At 43.0% G+C, this 16,882-nt stretch overlaps 2 protein-coding genes across 3 annotated transcripts in view; both read left to right on the top strand.

The window, feature by feature from the left end:
* The window catches only part of LOC138837099 (probable G-protein coupled receptor 149), a 38,975-nt gene extending 31,486 nt beyond the window's left edge, over positions 1–7,489 (top strand). The window contains exon 6 of the mRNA XM_070035889.1: positions 6,864–7,489. Coding sequence (XP_069891990.1) covers positions 6,864–7,481 — 618 coding nt within the window. The 3' untranslated portion in view covers positions 7,482–7,489. The remainder of the gene's footprint in view (positions 1–6,863) is intronic.
* Positions 7,490–13,679: 6,190 nt separating this feature from the next.
* LOC138837090 (ATP-dependent DNA/RNA helicase DHX36) overlaps positions 13,680–16,882 on the top strand; it is a 35,381-nt gene continuing 32,178 nt past the window's right edge. For both annotated transcript variants that reach the window (XR_011375173.1, XM_070035875.1), the window contains exon 1: positions 13,680–13,967. Coding sequence is in view for 1 of the 2 variants with exons in the window: in XM_070035875.1 (XP_069891976.1) it covers positions 13,755–13,967 (213 nt within the window). In the remaining variant the exon portion in view is untranslated. The remainder of the gene's footprint in view (positions 13,968–16,882) is intronic.

The following is a 16,882-nucleotide window of genomic DNA, read 5'->3' as shown; positions in this document are numbered from 1 at the left end:
CTTTCATTCTTTAACCAGCCACCTTAGCATCACTGGAGAGCTTTGAGTAATTGCAGAATTTTTAGGTCCCATCATAAGCTACTATGGAGTCAGGTTTCGTATTGGTGCCTAATAAAGGTACTGGTTGTGCAGTCTTGCTTAGATCAGTCATTAGTTCAGAGGGGTTTTTTTGTAGAGTCTTTGAGATTGATTTTATATGGACATGTCATCTGTACTTAGCTGCAGCTTTATTTCTCCATTGTGACTGATATTACTTGCTTCCTCTTCCAGGTTCTTTTTTTTTTTTTTTGCACTGGCCATAAACGTCCAGTACTATGTGGAATAAAAATGATAAGTTATGACATCATTACCTTGCTTGACTTGGGGAGAAAGAGTTTTTACAGATGTTTGTTATGAACCTGAGGAAATATCCTTCTACTCCTACTTTTCTAAGTTTATTAAAAAATCATGAATGGATGTGGAATTTTGTTAAATACATTTTTGTGTCAATTGACATAACCATGCAGTTAGTTCTTTTGTTTATTCACATGAGGGATTATATCAATCACTGTTTGAATTATAAACAACCTTACATTTCTAGAGTAAATTTCACTTGGTTCCAGTGCATATTTATTTATTTATTTAGTTAGTTAGTTATTTAGGGTCCGGTCGTGGGGCCTGAACTCTGGGCCTGGGTGCTGTCCCTCAGCTCTTCAGCTCAAGGCTAGCACTACCACTTGAGCCACAGCACCACTTCCGGCTTTTTTCTTTTTGCTTATGTGGTGCTGAGGAATCGAACCCAGGGCCTCATGCATGCAAGGCAAGTGCTCTACCACTGAGCCACCTTCCCAGCCACATATTTATTTTTATAAATTGCTAAATTCCATTTGTTCAAGGTGCTTGCATCTATATTCATGGGTTATTCAATCTGTAGTTTTTTGTTTGTACTCTGTGTAGCTTTAGTACTAAGATCAAATCAAGTCTGTAACATGAAGAAGGGTGTTTCCTCTTGTATTTTCTATAAGAGATTATATAGAATTGAAACTTTTGTTCACTAAATATTTGATAGATTTCTTCATCCTAAAGATACCTTTCTCTTTTTTTTTTCATTTTAAAATCATGATTTTAATTGTGCTAATAGTGACAGGGCTGTTTAAAATTTTTTTCATTTTGGATGCATTCTGGTAGCATTTGTGTTTTTCAGGGAGTCAGTCCATTTTGTCTAAATTGTCAGATTTCTACTCCGATTACTGAGGTTTGTGATTCTAAAATGCACTTCTCTCCCTGCTCCACTCTCTCCTAATTCCTCTTTTACATGATCTCCAGTTGTCTCTTGCACGGTAGGAAGATGATAGAAGGTGCGTTTAGATGAGGGTCCAGCCCTGACCTTCCCATGCAACCTGGGCAGGTTGTCTCACCTCTTCACACCTACCTGACAAATTACGTGTAAATGACTTCATACTCTCAGAATGCTCTTACACTAGACTTGCTATGCAATGTGCAGAGTGTGGACTGTGCACAAGGTGGAAGTCCACATGGCTTCCCTTCCTTCTCTTCTGTATCTGTGGAAGTGAACAACAGAGGCCTGCTGGTCTTCTGACATGCAAACACAACGTTTCCTACTGTTCTGGGCTCTCCGAGGAGTCTACCCTCTGTTTCTAGCTCCCTTTAGCTGCCTCTGGATTTCTCCAAACCCCCATTTACCTTTGCACTTCCTTATCCTGAAACACATTCTTCCCATCCTTCTCCCTACTGAGATTATCTTCTAGGGTTGTCTTAAGATTTTCTTTAACTACTTTCTTCTTCATGTAAATATGTCCCTTTTCTGGCCTTGTTTCCACAGGACCCTGCAAGGTTCTCACTGAAGTACAAGAGTGAAATGCTCTTCACCTTGGCTTCGGGCTTCTGGTTGGGTCTGGAGAGTCAAGTGTCATCCACATTTTTACTGTGCTGTAAGCTAGCATCATTCCTCAGACCAGTGGGTTTGAGACAGAGAAGCTTGGGTTTGGAATCGGCTCTGACGTGTACTGACTTCTGTCACCTCCTGCAACTCGATCAAACTGTCTATACACTTTGGATAACTTAGGTCTCCATTTATAAAATTAGTGTGATGTTAAATAGGAAACTCAGAAAGCCTAGTAAGAAATCTGAAACATGGCTCCTGCTCAGTAGTCTCAGTAAAGTCTTAGGAGGTCAGTCAAACCACAGGTTAGGCTTTGCACTGCTGGAAAACAGGCTTCATATACAGGCCTGAGTTCTGAGGAGCTTCAGTGTGACACACACCACACCCTTGTTCTCTTTGCCCACTATTGTCTCCTGTCTGGAGCAATTCTTGTGTCATCTGATTTTACCTCAGTAAACATTTAAATGAGAATGATCATACAAGGAATATCTTGGGAACTGGACGTAGGCAAATGTAGCAACCCCGTCATTTAATATATTGAGCAAAATTCTCCAGAATAAATTATTTTAAATCTACTTTTGCTTTATTCAGTGTTCTGTCTTTTTTAGTGTCATTTTCCAATCAAACCATTTTTAAGATGTTTTTCTTTGACTTAAGTTCTTCAATGTGTATACTTTTCAAGGCCTCGTTCTCAAAAAATCTACTAGAGGTCACCTGTATGCGTTTTACTAGTGCTTAAATTGCTGGTCACTGGTATTATACATGACTTAATGATAAAATTCTAGCTTTCAGCACAGAAAACCTTGACCTGCTCCACCGTCTCTGATAAAGGCTCTGATCCTAAGAGCTGTAATGTTGTTTTTCCTGAGTGATTTAAATAATCAACAGAATAGCTAACCTTGTTAGGAGACAAAATTAGAGAGGCTCTTTATAATTTCACCCTGAATTCACCTTCAGACTTACACTGAAGAACTATAAAAAGCATTTGGTATGCCCAAGGCCAATGAGTTTGAATCAATTATCATAGCAGCTTATTTGTGCTAATGTGTTTATATGGTGAGCTCTCTTTCCCTGAAGTATTTGTGTGATCTAGAGACTGCTTTTCATTTCCAGATAGAAAAGCTCCTAGCCACCCACACTCAGGAATGCAGCAATAATGGATTATCATTATTCCTGGCAGCATATGCTAATTCATTGACTTTTAAATGGAAAGAAAACACACATTGAAATGGTTTTATGCTCTAAATACATCATTCTGACCATGCAGTAAACTTTCAGGTCCAATTAAGTCTCTTAGACTTTATATAAAAAGATTGTTTTAATATGACTTTAATGTACTTATAACTCTCATTACTTATTATATAGGGTTGTTAAAATATAAACATCAAAGCTGGGTGCTGGTGACCCAGGCCTGTAATCCTAGCTACTCAGGAGACTGAGATCTGAGGATTGTGGTTCAAAGGCAGCCCAGGCAGGCAAATCTGTAAGACTCTTTTTTTTTTGTGATTCACTAGTAATTTATTTTTATTTTATTTTATTTGTGAACATACTGTACAGAGGAGTTACAAAATCTGTAAGACTCTTATCTTCAAATACCACCAGAACACTGGAATTATGTGGCTCAAACTGGTAGGGTGCTAGCCTTGAGCAAAAGAATTCAGGGACAGTGCCCAGGACCTGAAGTCAAACCGCAGGACCAAAAAAAAATCGAATGAAAATATTTTCAGAAGTAAAATATAGAATCTAAAAATATATAAGGTCAGTGATATGTATTCATTGATTCATATACACTGATCATTTAATGAATATTTTTGAGGTGCTTTTGAAAGTAAAATATAGAATCTAAAAATATATAAGGGTCAATTATATGGATTCATTGATTCATATATAATGATCATTTAATGAATATTTTTGTGGGCCTGTCATGTTAGGCACTTAAAAGTGGCAAGGAAAATAATTATCCACAAGAACTATTATCCTCCTTTAAGATTATATTTTCTGTGTATTTGGCAAAACTGACCATAGACCTAGTCTCTGGTAGCAAATAGACACTTATAAGAATTTACAAAAATTCACTTTCATGTATATTTTTGTACTGTTTGCAGAAAACAGTGTACTGTGTTTGTCCCCTAGAGCTACTACTGCAAATTACTGTAAACATGGCTGTCATGCCACTGAATCTGTTCCAATGAAATCTATTTCCAATGAAATAAAGGTATCAGAGGGATGGGACAGGCTGGGTCAGGGCAGTCTCTCCAGGTTCTCGGGGTCTGATACTTCCTTGATTCTCAGGGATATCCTAGCAGTTCTGGAAACGGAGGCCTGACTACAGCCCTTGCTCCTTCCACCACAGATCAAACCCCCTCCACCTATGCCTGTCCAAACCATTCCCTCAGAAGGACACAGCAGGCAGTGAATTATGAACTAGGGAGTAGAATCTCATCTTAGTGTGACTGTACCTGTGAAAACTACTTCCATATGAGCAAACATTCATGTCTGAATTTATATGGGTGACACTACTCAGTCAGTACAAATGTGAACCCAAACAAAACCAGTATTAGCATATGTTATATTATCTGCTTTTTTCTTATAAAAACTTTTTAAAAAAATAGATCTTGAACTTTTGTATGATTTACACATCCATGTTACCATGTAGTTTGTGACTTAGCTTGTTTAACATTTCTTCCTCTATTTTCCCCCATGAGGGAAGACTCTAAATGATAAGTTCAGGTTTATATTGACTGTTGCTAGAACCATTTTTTTTTCCTGAGGAGCCTGCCTTGGAGACTCGGACCACTTTGATAGTGCTACAAATCTTTGTCTGACTAGAACTAGAGGACTATTTGAATACCTTTCCCTTTTGGATAATTTAAAAAAATGTACTAACATTTTCTAGTTTTGCACAATACAAACAAGAAATTAAATTGTATACCAAACTGAAACTGTCATTCTGATCAACCAAGGTATGGAGGCCAAGTTTCTAGAATGCTCTTCTCTGCTCCATTTAGAAAAATGATATATCCCAAATATGGGATGAACTCCAGTATAGAACCCTGGAGCTCCGGACACAGGCGGTGCATGGCAGGTCCCCACGTCCCGGGGGCTTTCCTGGCAACACTGGGCCCTATCTCCCTACTACCAAATAAATATCTGCTGGCAAAATCCTGACAATAGGAAGAAAGCAGTAATAACAGTCATATGTCCAAACTGTTATTTTTTTTAATTTACTGTAGAGGTGATGAACACAGGGGTTATTACAGTTACATAAGGTAATGAGTACATTTCTTTTTGAACAGTGTTACCCTCTCCTTCATTTTCTCCCACTTTCTCCTCTCTGACTCCTCTTCCCCCCAAGTTGTATAGTTCATTTCCAATGTAGTGTCTAGTGAGAACCACTGTTACATTGGTTCACCCTTTGTCCCACCATTTCTGTAATTCCCTTTCCATTCCCCAAATCGGATGAACCTATATACAAGACAAAGGGTACAGGAAAAAAAAAAACCAGAAACAAAAACAGGGACAACAGGAAACCAAAAAAAGAAAGAACTGCAAACAGTATACTAATAAAAGCCTCAATTCCATTTCTTGGATTTCATGTTAATAAGCATCATTTTATAAAATGCAAACTGTATTTTCCATGGTCCCTCATTCAAGGCAGGAGTATAATGCAAAGACACTCTAGGGAAGTGCCTGGTTCACTTCTCTCCAAGACTCATTTGCACAAAAGAGAGCTCCACTGCCCTGGTCCCAAGCCTTCCTCACATCTGGTAGGTCCAGATCTGAAATTCCCATGACAAACAGGGTGCTCAGCCTTTGAACCTTCATCTCTATGATCACCTGCTTGGGATTTGAGCATTTCAGTTCTCAACCTCAGAAACAGTCACTGGGAAATTGGGAAGGTTAATTACCCAATTAGTAACTAGAAATCCAGTAAGCAGCCCCAGGATTTCCAGGGAGGGGGGACATGTGTCTGTTAAAGCAACCCACTTCCCCACTTTTTCTGGACTACAACTTCTTTTTAAAATGAGAATAGCGTGTCTCAAATTTTATCACGTAACAGATTCACCCAGAGGGCTTTTATTTGAAATAAACTGTTGGCCATTGGGTCCAGAGTGTAAGTTTAAGTTGGGCTTAAAAAAATCTGCATTTGTAACAAATTACCAAGTGACAGTACTCTAGTTGTTGGACTTGGTTTTGAGAACCACTACTGGGAGAAATTTTGCATTCTTTCTTCTGAGACCAGCAGGTTGGGGTCAGGGGACTGTATGAAGGCACAAACAGCAATACAGAGAGACAAGGCATGAAACTCCACCTGCTTTTAAGGGTCTCCTGGTGGTGACTGTAGTTCTTAAATACAATCTACAGTGTGTGGTCAAGGCTCAAGGCTGGCAGCGGCGGCAGGGGTGTGGTGTTTCTGTCTGCTGTGGGGATTACTTTAATGTCTGATTCTCATGGGGAGGACAAGGGCACTGCAGTGCAGCTCCACTGGCCTTTTGTCCCCGTGTATGCTCAAATCTAACAGCTGAGATTTCCTTTGTACTTCATTTGAGTTACTTTCACACTATTATACTTTCTTGGAAGCAAAGTGTGTGCTGTGAATATAGGCTGCAGTTCTTTCCATCCATCCAAGCTTTTAAATTAAACTGGATAGGTGACAAAAATATAAAACCAATTTCAGATTGGGACAAAGAACTTCATTTTAGGCCCACATTCTGCCCTCGGAATCATCTGTTGCTTCCCCTCAGTACACACATTTTGGCTTTACCTGTGGAAATACTTCTCTTATTTTCGATGAATTGCTCTTCTTTTAGGTGTTGGATTTGATCTTGGAGAAACGGAGCTGTGGGGCTTTGGTGTCTGGATTTAAATCCATCTGAAAAGTTGCTGGGGAAACGGATCTGAGAAGTTTACCATTCTAAGGGGTAACAGACTTCCCTGTCCCCCTCTCAGAACTGTCCATAACTATTTTGTTTTGTTCTAGCGTTCGGGCGGCAGCCTTGCCACACCCCTGTGTGCATTCCAGGGGATGGTGTCTCTCCAGGCACCCACCGGAAAAACCCTGTCCCTTTCTACCTATGAGGTCAGCGCAGAAGGGCAGAAAATAACCCCTGCCTCTAAGAAAATAGAAGTCTATCGATCTAAAAGTGTTGGCCACGAACCAAATACCGAGGATTCTCCTTCTACGTTTGCAGACACCAGTGTCAAAATACACTTGGAGGTTCTTGAAATTTGTGACAACGATGAGGCCTTGGACACTGTGTCGATTATCAGCAACATCAGCCAGTCCTCTACCCAAGTGAGATCACCATCGCTGCGCTACTCACGCAAAGAAAACAGGTTTGTGTCCTGTGACTTGGGGGAAACGGCCTCCTACTCCCTCTTTTTACCCACGAGTAACCCAGATGGGGACATCAGCATCTCCATCCCAGATACCGTGGAGGCACACAGACAGAACAGCAAGAGACAGCGTCAGGAGAAGGACGGCTACCAGGAGGAAATCCAGCTGTTAAATAAAGTTTACAGGAAGAAAGAGGAAGAGAGGAAGGGCAGCGAGGGGTCTGCTGGTCCAGGCGGAGCAAGAGAGGCCACACAGCCTTGACCTGGGAAAGGAGCGCCTTTGTGTTAAGACCATTTCCTTTTCTCTGTTGTTCACATGCCCTGCAGTGGTTTACTAGTTAGCTGTTTTCAGTGTGGATGGCTGGCCTTGTGTGGACACCAAGTGCATTCTATGTGTTACCTGAAGATCACACACTGGTAATTGAAAGATTTTATGTCTTGTCCAATTTCTAAAAAAAAAAAAAAAACCTTTCTAAAATGGATCTTGTCCTAGTTCACTCCCATTTCTGCCTGCAATTGTCAAATGAATATAAGCTTGCCATACACATTTCTACACAGTGTTGGCCTGCAAGGGGGAAACAAGTAGCAATGCTTGAACTATATTTAAAAAGGCTTGCCTACGTGTGGCTAGCAGTGAGTTCCTCCCAGCTGCTGCTTTAGCGTTACAAGTCTGCCTAGAGAACATTCTAGAAAAGGCAAATTCATTTCTCTAACTTGGAACACACATACCCCTAAGTCTTAGACACTCACTTCATTTGTAAAATATGCGATTTAACAAGTGGCTCTTCATTTCCTTAAGTATATCAACAATGCTGCTATCTCATCCTGACACCATGGCTCTTAAACATGCTGGGTGTTCCAAATGAGAAAGTTTCATTGCTAGCTTTCCTCCACGATAACCAACATCCAAGATAGTCAACTTGGCTCCTCCCATGGTGATCCAGGGAGTAGAAGAAAGTGGGGGATAGGGCAGGAGAGTGGGTGAGAGTCCCACCGGCCCTTCAGCAGTATACCCTAATGACCTGAAGAATTCCCAGCAAGCCACATCTCCAGAGGTCCTGACTTCTGGGGACCAAAACTTCACTAAGTGAACCTTTTGAGATCCAAACTACTGCAAGCCACATGGTACCCTGAACTCCCCCTAGGATTGTTTTACTTGAATAGAAATTTGGAGAAAGACCACCAGAGAAAGCCCTGAGAGGGGCACAACCCTGAGGAGCAAGCTTTGGCAACACAGAGTAAAATCCTGAGACTAAAACAAAAGTGCCAAGATTCTGGTCTCTCCTCAGATCTTATCTTTCTTCTTTTCAAAGAAGAAGTGTCTTTCCTAAGGCTGCACTGGGCAGACTTTCTTATCCATTCTTGAGACACAGAAAAATTTATTTCACAAAGGATTTCATGAGTCAGTGTGCTTTGCTTCTTCCCCATGGGCACCTATGGGGAAGATGAATACGCAGTTCCATGTGCACTTTGTTAAACGACTGTGAGGTAATCATTTCAAGATTAATTTTAGAATGCATTGCATTGAAAACATGCAGGAATCACCTTGTAAGAATATTAGTCATGTATACTTGAAATTTTATTATTTTTCTTCAAACTGGTTCATTCTAATATTTCTGTACAGATATATTAAATATGTTACTTAAATGTTCAATGTTCATTTTCCAAAGTTATTGTTTTGTATGGTCTTAGACTTTGTATATCCCAACTCACACACCTTATTTAGTTAGTTATACATTGAGTGATTTTTAGAATAGTTGTTTTTCATTTCTAGTTCAATATACTGAATGAAAAGTCTAAGTCATTTTCAGATTGTTTCATCCTTAAAGTGTTTTTGCCACCAAGAAAAATCATTTTAAAACAATTATCTCAATGAACTTTCTTCATCTGTCATAACTCCTCAAATACCTCATCAATTTAGGAGATACATGTAATGTCATTCAGGATGTTGTGAAAGTAAGCCTCAAATAATGCATAATATGTAAACTCAAATTCATGCATTCTCTTTACAATATAGTTCATTCTAAAATATTATGTGTCACCAAAATTAAGAGATTTTAACACAATGATAAGCAAATCTGTTTGATGGTGAAAATCATTATGTACTAAATGTGTACATGTACAAAAGAAAATGGAAAGTAAATATTCTAATAATTCTTGTAAAATGTTTTGACAAATCTGGATCCATGATATTCTGAAAAGGAAGGTGACTGACACTGCAGCTTTTCTGGCAACAAAGGAAACAGGAACATAGCAAAACTAAGAGAACAGGAAAGAACTGGATGTAAGAAGTCTTAACCACACAGCCCTCTGGATCAGAGTAAGATGATAGAAACCAGGGTGCAAAGCGCATAGGATTACAACGCTCACAGCTGTAATCCTAGTTACTCAGGAGGCTGAGATCTGAGGATCATGGTTCTAAGCCATCCGGGCAGGAAAGTCCGTGCGACTCTTATCTCCAATAAAGCACTGAAAAAACTGGAAGTGGCACTGTGGCTCAAGTGGTAGAGCACTAGCCTTGAGCTGAAGAGCTCAGTACTGTACTGCCTAGCAATGCCTATCTTCCTGCTTGTCTTCATTTCTTTTCAGCAGATGTGGGCTAGGCTCAGGGAACTGGAAAATGACGCTCTATGTGCCCACTTCAAGCCCTGGCTTGCTGAACTACATAATAGACCTACTTTAAAATTCCACTGCATTGAAGCATTGCAGGGTTTCTTAGTCCAGAGATGTGGGTTGAGAGGTTAATCAGTATCATGCTACTAACTTAACACTTCAAACTCCATGCCTGAACATGAGTGTGTAACAAGAACTTGTGTGGGCAGTGTGTGCATGTGAATGGCTGCTTCAGTTCCTTGTAAAGAGAGGGAACGCTAACTGCAAGTTCATTTAGGTTTACTCCTTAGTGTGCTCCTAATGCTCAAATAGGAAATGGCCCTATATACACTTCATGCTATATCCGTATTTCTAACGGATATAGTTACACAGCTCTTTTTAATATAAACATTGCAGTTTTTTTCTTTATAGATTGATGTCTGAAGATAACATCTTGTTAAATTAAAAGATGTCACCATCTGGTGGTGACTCATGCAAACTGCAAACACAAAAGGCTCTCATAAGAAAAATAATCCTTAAAACCTCCCAATTTGTTTTAAGACAGCAAGCAAAGATGTTTACTCAGACTTTAGTTAAACAAACAAACAAACTTGCCAGGTGCCAGTGGCTCACACCTGTAATCCTAGTTACTCAGGAGGCTGAGATCTGAGGATCACGGTTCTAAGCCAGCCCGGGCAGGAAAGTCTGTGCATGCTTATCTCCAATAAAGCACTGAAAAAACTGGAAGTGGCGCTGTGGCTCAAGTGGTAGACCGCTAGCCTTGAGCTGAAGAGCTCAGGGGCAGCACCCAGACCCAGAGTTCAAGCTCCACAACCAACAAAAAAACAACAACTTGATTTTACATTATCTATAGGCTCTCAACAAACTTCTGTAGTAGTTAATCTTATGAGCACATTTTCTCTTAATTTCTTATGCTTTTGATGATTTTCCTCTTGGTAGTACCAGGGCTTGAACTCAGGGCCTTAGACTCATGTAGCATGCTCATCTGGCACATTATCACTTGAACCATGAATCCAGTTTCCTTTTGCTCATTATTTTGGAGATGGAGTTGTACACTTTTCTACCAGGTTGACTTCAAACCATAATTCTCCAAGTCTTAGCCTCCTGAGCAGATAGGATTATAAACATGAGCTATCACATCTAGCCCTAGTCACTCATTCATTACTATTTTATTTTAAATGACTAATTGTTTTAATTACTCCAAATTATAACTGAGAATGGAAGATAACACACCTATAAATATATACATCTTATGAGTTCAAGCAAACTACAAGGTTAGTTTAACATAGTCCACTCAAGATTTCCTCACTCCTGGCACCAATTGCAATCAACTAGATGGGTTCAGGTACCTCGTGGAAAGCTGTGAACACATGGTTACACTTATACCAGGGGAAATAAACAGGATAATGCCAGCCAAGGGAAGCTCAGTAGAAAAGGGAGTTTTCTCAATGTGGAGTTTGTGCTATGAGTCCAGGCAGTGTTACTTTCCTGGCGTAAGCGTGTGCCAGCTGGGAGATATTATGGGATCAGCTGGGGGAAATCACAGCCCAGCAAAGAAAGCATACATTTCCTGAAATAGAAACAGCCTGCTGAATGCTCCATTATCAAGGAAGTTGTAGGAAGGCAAAGGAGGGAAGAAGTAGCTGGAGACTCAAACACTCAAAATTATTGCTGCTGTACAGCAACAATTGCAACAGCACTCCAGAACTCTGTCAGTTATCACATAGCTGGGATGTAGAAACTTCTGTGTATTGCATCGGAGATAAGGATGTAAGTGATGAGTCTAGTGAGCATTCTTGGCACTGTTTATTACTGGGATGAAGCAAGGTGAGCCAGTATCTGACACCTTCGGGTGCCAATAAACCAACTGGGAATAATAGCTAACTAAAATGAGATCCCAAACACCAACTGCTGAGCTGAGCGGGATTGGCCATGGACATCTGCAAAGCTCTGATGGTCATAAGTTGAGTAGCATAGACTATTAAATCCATGCAACTCTAAAGTAGAAATAACTTCCCTCAATCTCCTACATCAAACTTCATCTTAGGGAAATAGGAAGAGATAGGAAAAGGCTAAGAGAGAATGGAACTTCATGATTAACTCAAACAAGACTGTCTTGAAGTGAACAAGAAAAAATTGCTGGCAATTTTAAGATATTTCTATTCCCTTGCCTAGCAAGGAGAGGACTTAAGAGATGTATCAGGGATGATACTAAACTTGAAAACCATACATTTTCCTTGTAAGCAAATGGAGACTTCACTATAACAATTATAGTCTGGGAAAGTTGTCCTTTATAACTCAAATTCACTTTCAAGATAACTAAAATTTTCCAGTTTGTTTCAAAATGGCATGATAGGACAGTAAGCGTTTCCATAATCTTCCTTATGTATATTTTACCATTCCTCCTTTTCTGTTCCTCTCCCACAAACAGCTTGACTTTGACATTCCAGACAGGTTCCGGATCACCCTTAGAACCCTTCCTAGGTCTGATCCCCACTTCCAGAGGAAGTCAAGTCAATTAAGTTCCAGTGTCCACAGGGAGCACTAAAGATACTCAACACTCCGGGGCTTAGAAAATATTAACCCTCAAATAATTACTATTGTTAGGAAAATGGAGAATGGAAAAGGAATAGACTGGACTCCATCGTCAACAGGTTAGGACTGTTTATTGCCAGGAAGGGGCACAGACCTTTCCGCGGGTTTGTGGGTTGTGGGAGGACCTGGATCTGGGGCCAGGTTTATCTGGGGCTTTAACAAGGAAGCAGAAAATAAAAACTAGGCTAAGGTCTCCCGGGGTCCCAGGATGGTGTCCTTGGCTGGGCCCAGAGTAGAATGCTCTGCCTAGAGGGAGGGGCCTTTCGGCTGAGCCCCAGATGAGCGCCTACCTGGTACTTCGCTTGACCTGGGTGAATAAGGCAGGAGTCAGTCCTTCCATACGGTTATGTCTTGTCCTGAGAGGAAGAGTATGGAAAGCAGGCCAGGTGCTGGGGCTGATGCCTGTAATCCCCACTACTCAGCAGGCTGAGACCCAGCACATCCAAATATATACTTGTTGGGTCTTCATCAGTCCCGGAAGACAGACAGGGTCGAGGAGAGAGGTAAGTGCCCCACTTGCCCGTTCCCCAGCCTCCCTTAGCCTCGGAGACAGACACAGCGGGGAGTCAAGTCAAGCAGGAACTCGTTTATTACCACACAGCAAGCACTTTTTTAAAGCAAAAAACCACGCCTCATGGAAGGAGAGGAAAAGGAACCAACCAATCACTGCAGAGGTCACCCTATCGGTGCCTAAACTTTCTATACTTTCCCTGCTGTCCATGAGGTGTTCAGCACTGACTTGCCTGGTTGTGGTATCCAGTCAGTTTAACATAAACAACTGGCGCACTGCCCACTCAACTCCCTCTCAGCGCCATCTTTGCTGCCCAAGTGCCCCACATATACTTGCGTAGACGTATATACAAATAGACATATGTATATATGATATCACAATTACGCGTGCATGTACCTCATTGTGTATATATGCACATATGTATGTATATATAATACTTGATTGTACATGAGGACGAGGCAGGAGAGGAACGAGTTCACCGCCGTGGACCCCGCGCCGAGGCACGGCCTCGGTGAAGTTGGTACCGACTGCCCTGCGCCGCCGCGTCCCGCGTCCCGCGTCGGACCCACAAGCTCCGACGGCCTGCGCCCAGCCCACCGCCCGCCCCGAAGGAGAAGCCACGAGCACCGCATTCCGGACCGCTTCCGTCCCCGGCGTGTGACGTCACCGGAAAGCGCGCGGGTGACGCCGAGCGGACCCGCCCCCTTGCGCTGGGCGCCGGAAGCGAGGCGGAAGTGGCCGCGCACCCGCTTCCGGGCCCAGACGCCATTTCCAGCGGCGGCGGCGGCTTCTCACAGCTTGCGGCGCGCGGGGACCATGAGCTTCGACTACCACCAGAGCTGGGGCCGCGAAGGGGGCACCCGCGGCTCGGGCGGCGGCCACGGAGGCGGCCGCGGCCCGGGCGGAGGGCGGGGCGGCGGCGGGAGAGGCGGCCGCGGCCCGCACCCCGGGCACCTGAAAGGCCGCGAGATCGGCCTGTGGTACGCGAAGAAGCAGATGCAGAGGAACCGGGAAGCCGAGCGGCAGGAGGTAACGGGGGCGGCGCGGGGTGGGGCCCGCGGGCCGCGGCCTCGGTCCCGGCCCGCTGCCTTGGCCGTGCCCGTGCTTTGTGAGGCGCGAGCCGGCGCGCGCGGCGCGAGTGCCCGGATGTGCGCGGGCCCGGAAGTGCGCGCTCCTCCGCTCAGTGCTTGTGGGAGCCGGGAGCGAAGGCGGTACTCGGGTTCCCGCCGCCGGCTCCGCCCTCCCCGCGGGGTGCGGTCGGGTTGGTTTTGATCTCCGCGTTGACCCGGGTTCGCGCCGCTGGCCCCCCGAATTCCGAGTCCGCTTCACCCTTCGCCTTTGGACCAGGCCCCGTGGGATGGGAGGTTCCCCCAGACACCGCGCACCAGGAGAGGAAGCGGCGATGGGACGCGACTCGGGGAGTCTGCGGGGCCTGGTCGGGCTGACCCGCGTCTTGCAAATCCGTAGTAGAGGACGCAGCAGTCCGAGGCCCATGCGGACCAATGATAGCATTAAACAGGCCCTCGGTGCGGCCTTATGCCGCTCTGAAGCCACCCGGAGAGCACTCGGGACAGTGGAGACCAAGCGCAGTTTTCTAGTTTAACTCTCCTTAAACCATGTGATTTTCGGTCACGTCTCCATGTTCATGGAAGCCATTGGAGACCTTTTTAAGTTTGTTTTCAGTTGGTCACATTCTCTTTGCAAAGCAGGGGAGACGGGGGTGCGGGGGGGGGGTGCCGAGGCGTGGGGAGGAAGCATTTCCCCCGCCCGGCTGTGAGGTCCCTCTTCAGTACCCCTGTGCAAATAGATATCTGACAGCAACCAAATAAATTGTCCTATAAAAAAACATGGCTTGAAAGTCTGGGTAGGCACATCTAAATGTTACTGAAGGGGCTGGGGAAGGTGGCTCAGTGGTAGAGCGCTTGCCTTGCATGCATGAGGCTCTGCGTTCGATTCCTCAGCATCCCATAAGCAAAAAGAAAAAACCGGACGTGGCGCTGTGGCTCAAGTGGTAGAGCGCTAGCCTTGAGCTAAAGAGCTGAGGGACAGAGTTCAGGCCCCACGACCGGACCAAAAAAAAAAATGTTATTGAAATTAGAGGAGTATTTGTGTCATAGCTGAAAGGATGTAGACCGTAATCTTATCCACGTCTTTCCTTGCCCTGTTTTTAAGCAGTGCTGTGTGCAGGTCGCTGTAGGAATCTGAAGTGGGATATTCGGAGTGTACAGTCCAGTTGGGAAAAGACTGGAACAGATGGAGCGTTAAGTCAAGATGCTCATTGCTTTCACATAATAAGCCCTAGATAGTATGAACACAGCAAGATCTCAGCCTGCATCACCAAACCTCCATTTCAGTAAACGTTGCTACCATCTATTCACTTGGCCACATGTGATAAAAATCTTGACTACTTTTTCATTTAAGTAAATCTGTTCGACTTTCTGAATACTTCCCATATCCAAACATTTATCTCTGCGGAAATTTTCACAGAACAAGCTAGTGTTGTTTTGTGTTTAACAGCCTTTCTGACTAGTTTTTAACTTCCACTCCTGCATTCATTCCATTTTCTCTGTCAGTTATATAGAGCTACCCACATTGTAATCTTTTAAAAGGAGAAATTAGATCATTTGATTCTTGACCTCACTACTTGAGATTTGGAACTATGTCATTTCTTTTTATCACTTTACCTGTTTACTTATCTATTATTTATTTAGCTTGTCCTGGGCCTTGAACTCAGGGTCTGGGCACTATCCCTGAGCTTCTTTGTGCCCAAGGCTAGTGCTCTATCACTTGAGCCACAGTGCCACTTTTAGCTTTTTCTGAGTAGTTTATTGGAGATAAGAGTCTTATGTATTTTTCTGCCTGGACTGGCTTCAAACCACTATCCTCAGATCTCAGCCTCCTGAGTAACTATGATTATAGAACACTGGTTCCCAGCTCTTATTTTTATTGGAAGTGACATTTGAACTTAGGGCCTTTTGCTGGTTTGGCAAGGTACTGTGCCTCTGAGCCGCCATATTTTTTGCATTACTTATTTTTGAGATAGGTTCTAGCATCCTACAAGGATGTGCACAGTCCACCTTCTTTAGACTTCCTATTATAGCTGCCATGAAGAGGGCACCTCCAGGCCTACCTTTTCCCTTTGAAGTGGAGTCCTGAATTTTTTTTCACCTGGGCTCCTCTGGAACTGACGTTCTCCCGATCTCAGAATCTTATGACCTTTGGATGGCTGGTATGTGTCACCATACTTAGCTGTTAGTTGAAGGGGGTCTCATGTGCTTTGTCTTAGATGGCTTCTACTCTGATCCTTTAAATCTCGCCCCTGAGTAGCAGCTAGATGACCACTGTGAGCCACCCCTTCCTGGCTCATGTCTCATCTTAACACATTATGGTGTCACATTGCCTTGTTTTGGGGGAGTTTTGGTAATCTGGTTTCAGCACAGAAGGTTTTCCTTTATGGACTTATTTTTCCCAAATCTGATGTCACCTTTGTAAACATACTTTATTTTTGCTTTTGATTGAGTCACATCATTTGGCTGTCTGACATGAATCTATCCATCATTAAATAGGAAAAATTTTCTTTGTCTTATTCTCTTATCTCTTCCCTTGACTCCTTTTTAGCTTTGTAGGCTTATGTCTCAATCCATTTCCATAGATTTTACTTTAGAAATAATCTTGGTCTTTACAAAATCAATTCCAATGATAGCATTCTTTCAGCAAATAATTTATGGAGAATAGTATCTTATGCATTGTAAGATAGCTAGGTACCCACTTTACAGAGACATTGGATGTTTGGGTCTGTATCCAGAATGCAATGTTAAAACAGGATAAAGGGAATAAAGACTGCCACTAATTAAGTGATTTTTTTTCTTTTTGTCAGTTGTGGGGCTTGAACTCAGGTCCTCGGTGCTGTCCCTGAGCATTTTTGCTGAAGGCTAGCACTCTAC

Source organism: Dipodomys merriami, unplaced genomic scaffold, assembly GCF_024711535.1.
Source record: "Dipodomys merriami isolate MVZ:Mamm:240054 unplaced genomic scaffold, mDipMer1.0.p SCAF_261, whole genome shotgun sequence".
NCBI lineage: Eukaryota > Metazoa > Chordata > Mammalia > Rodentia > Heteromyidae > Dipodomys > Dipodomys merriami.
The sequence above is the reverse complement of the archived record's forward strand: the minus strand, read 5'-3'. Positions and strand labels throughout refer to the sequence as shown.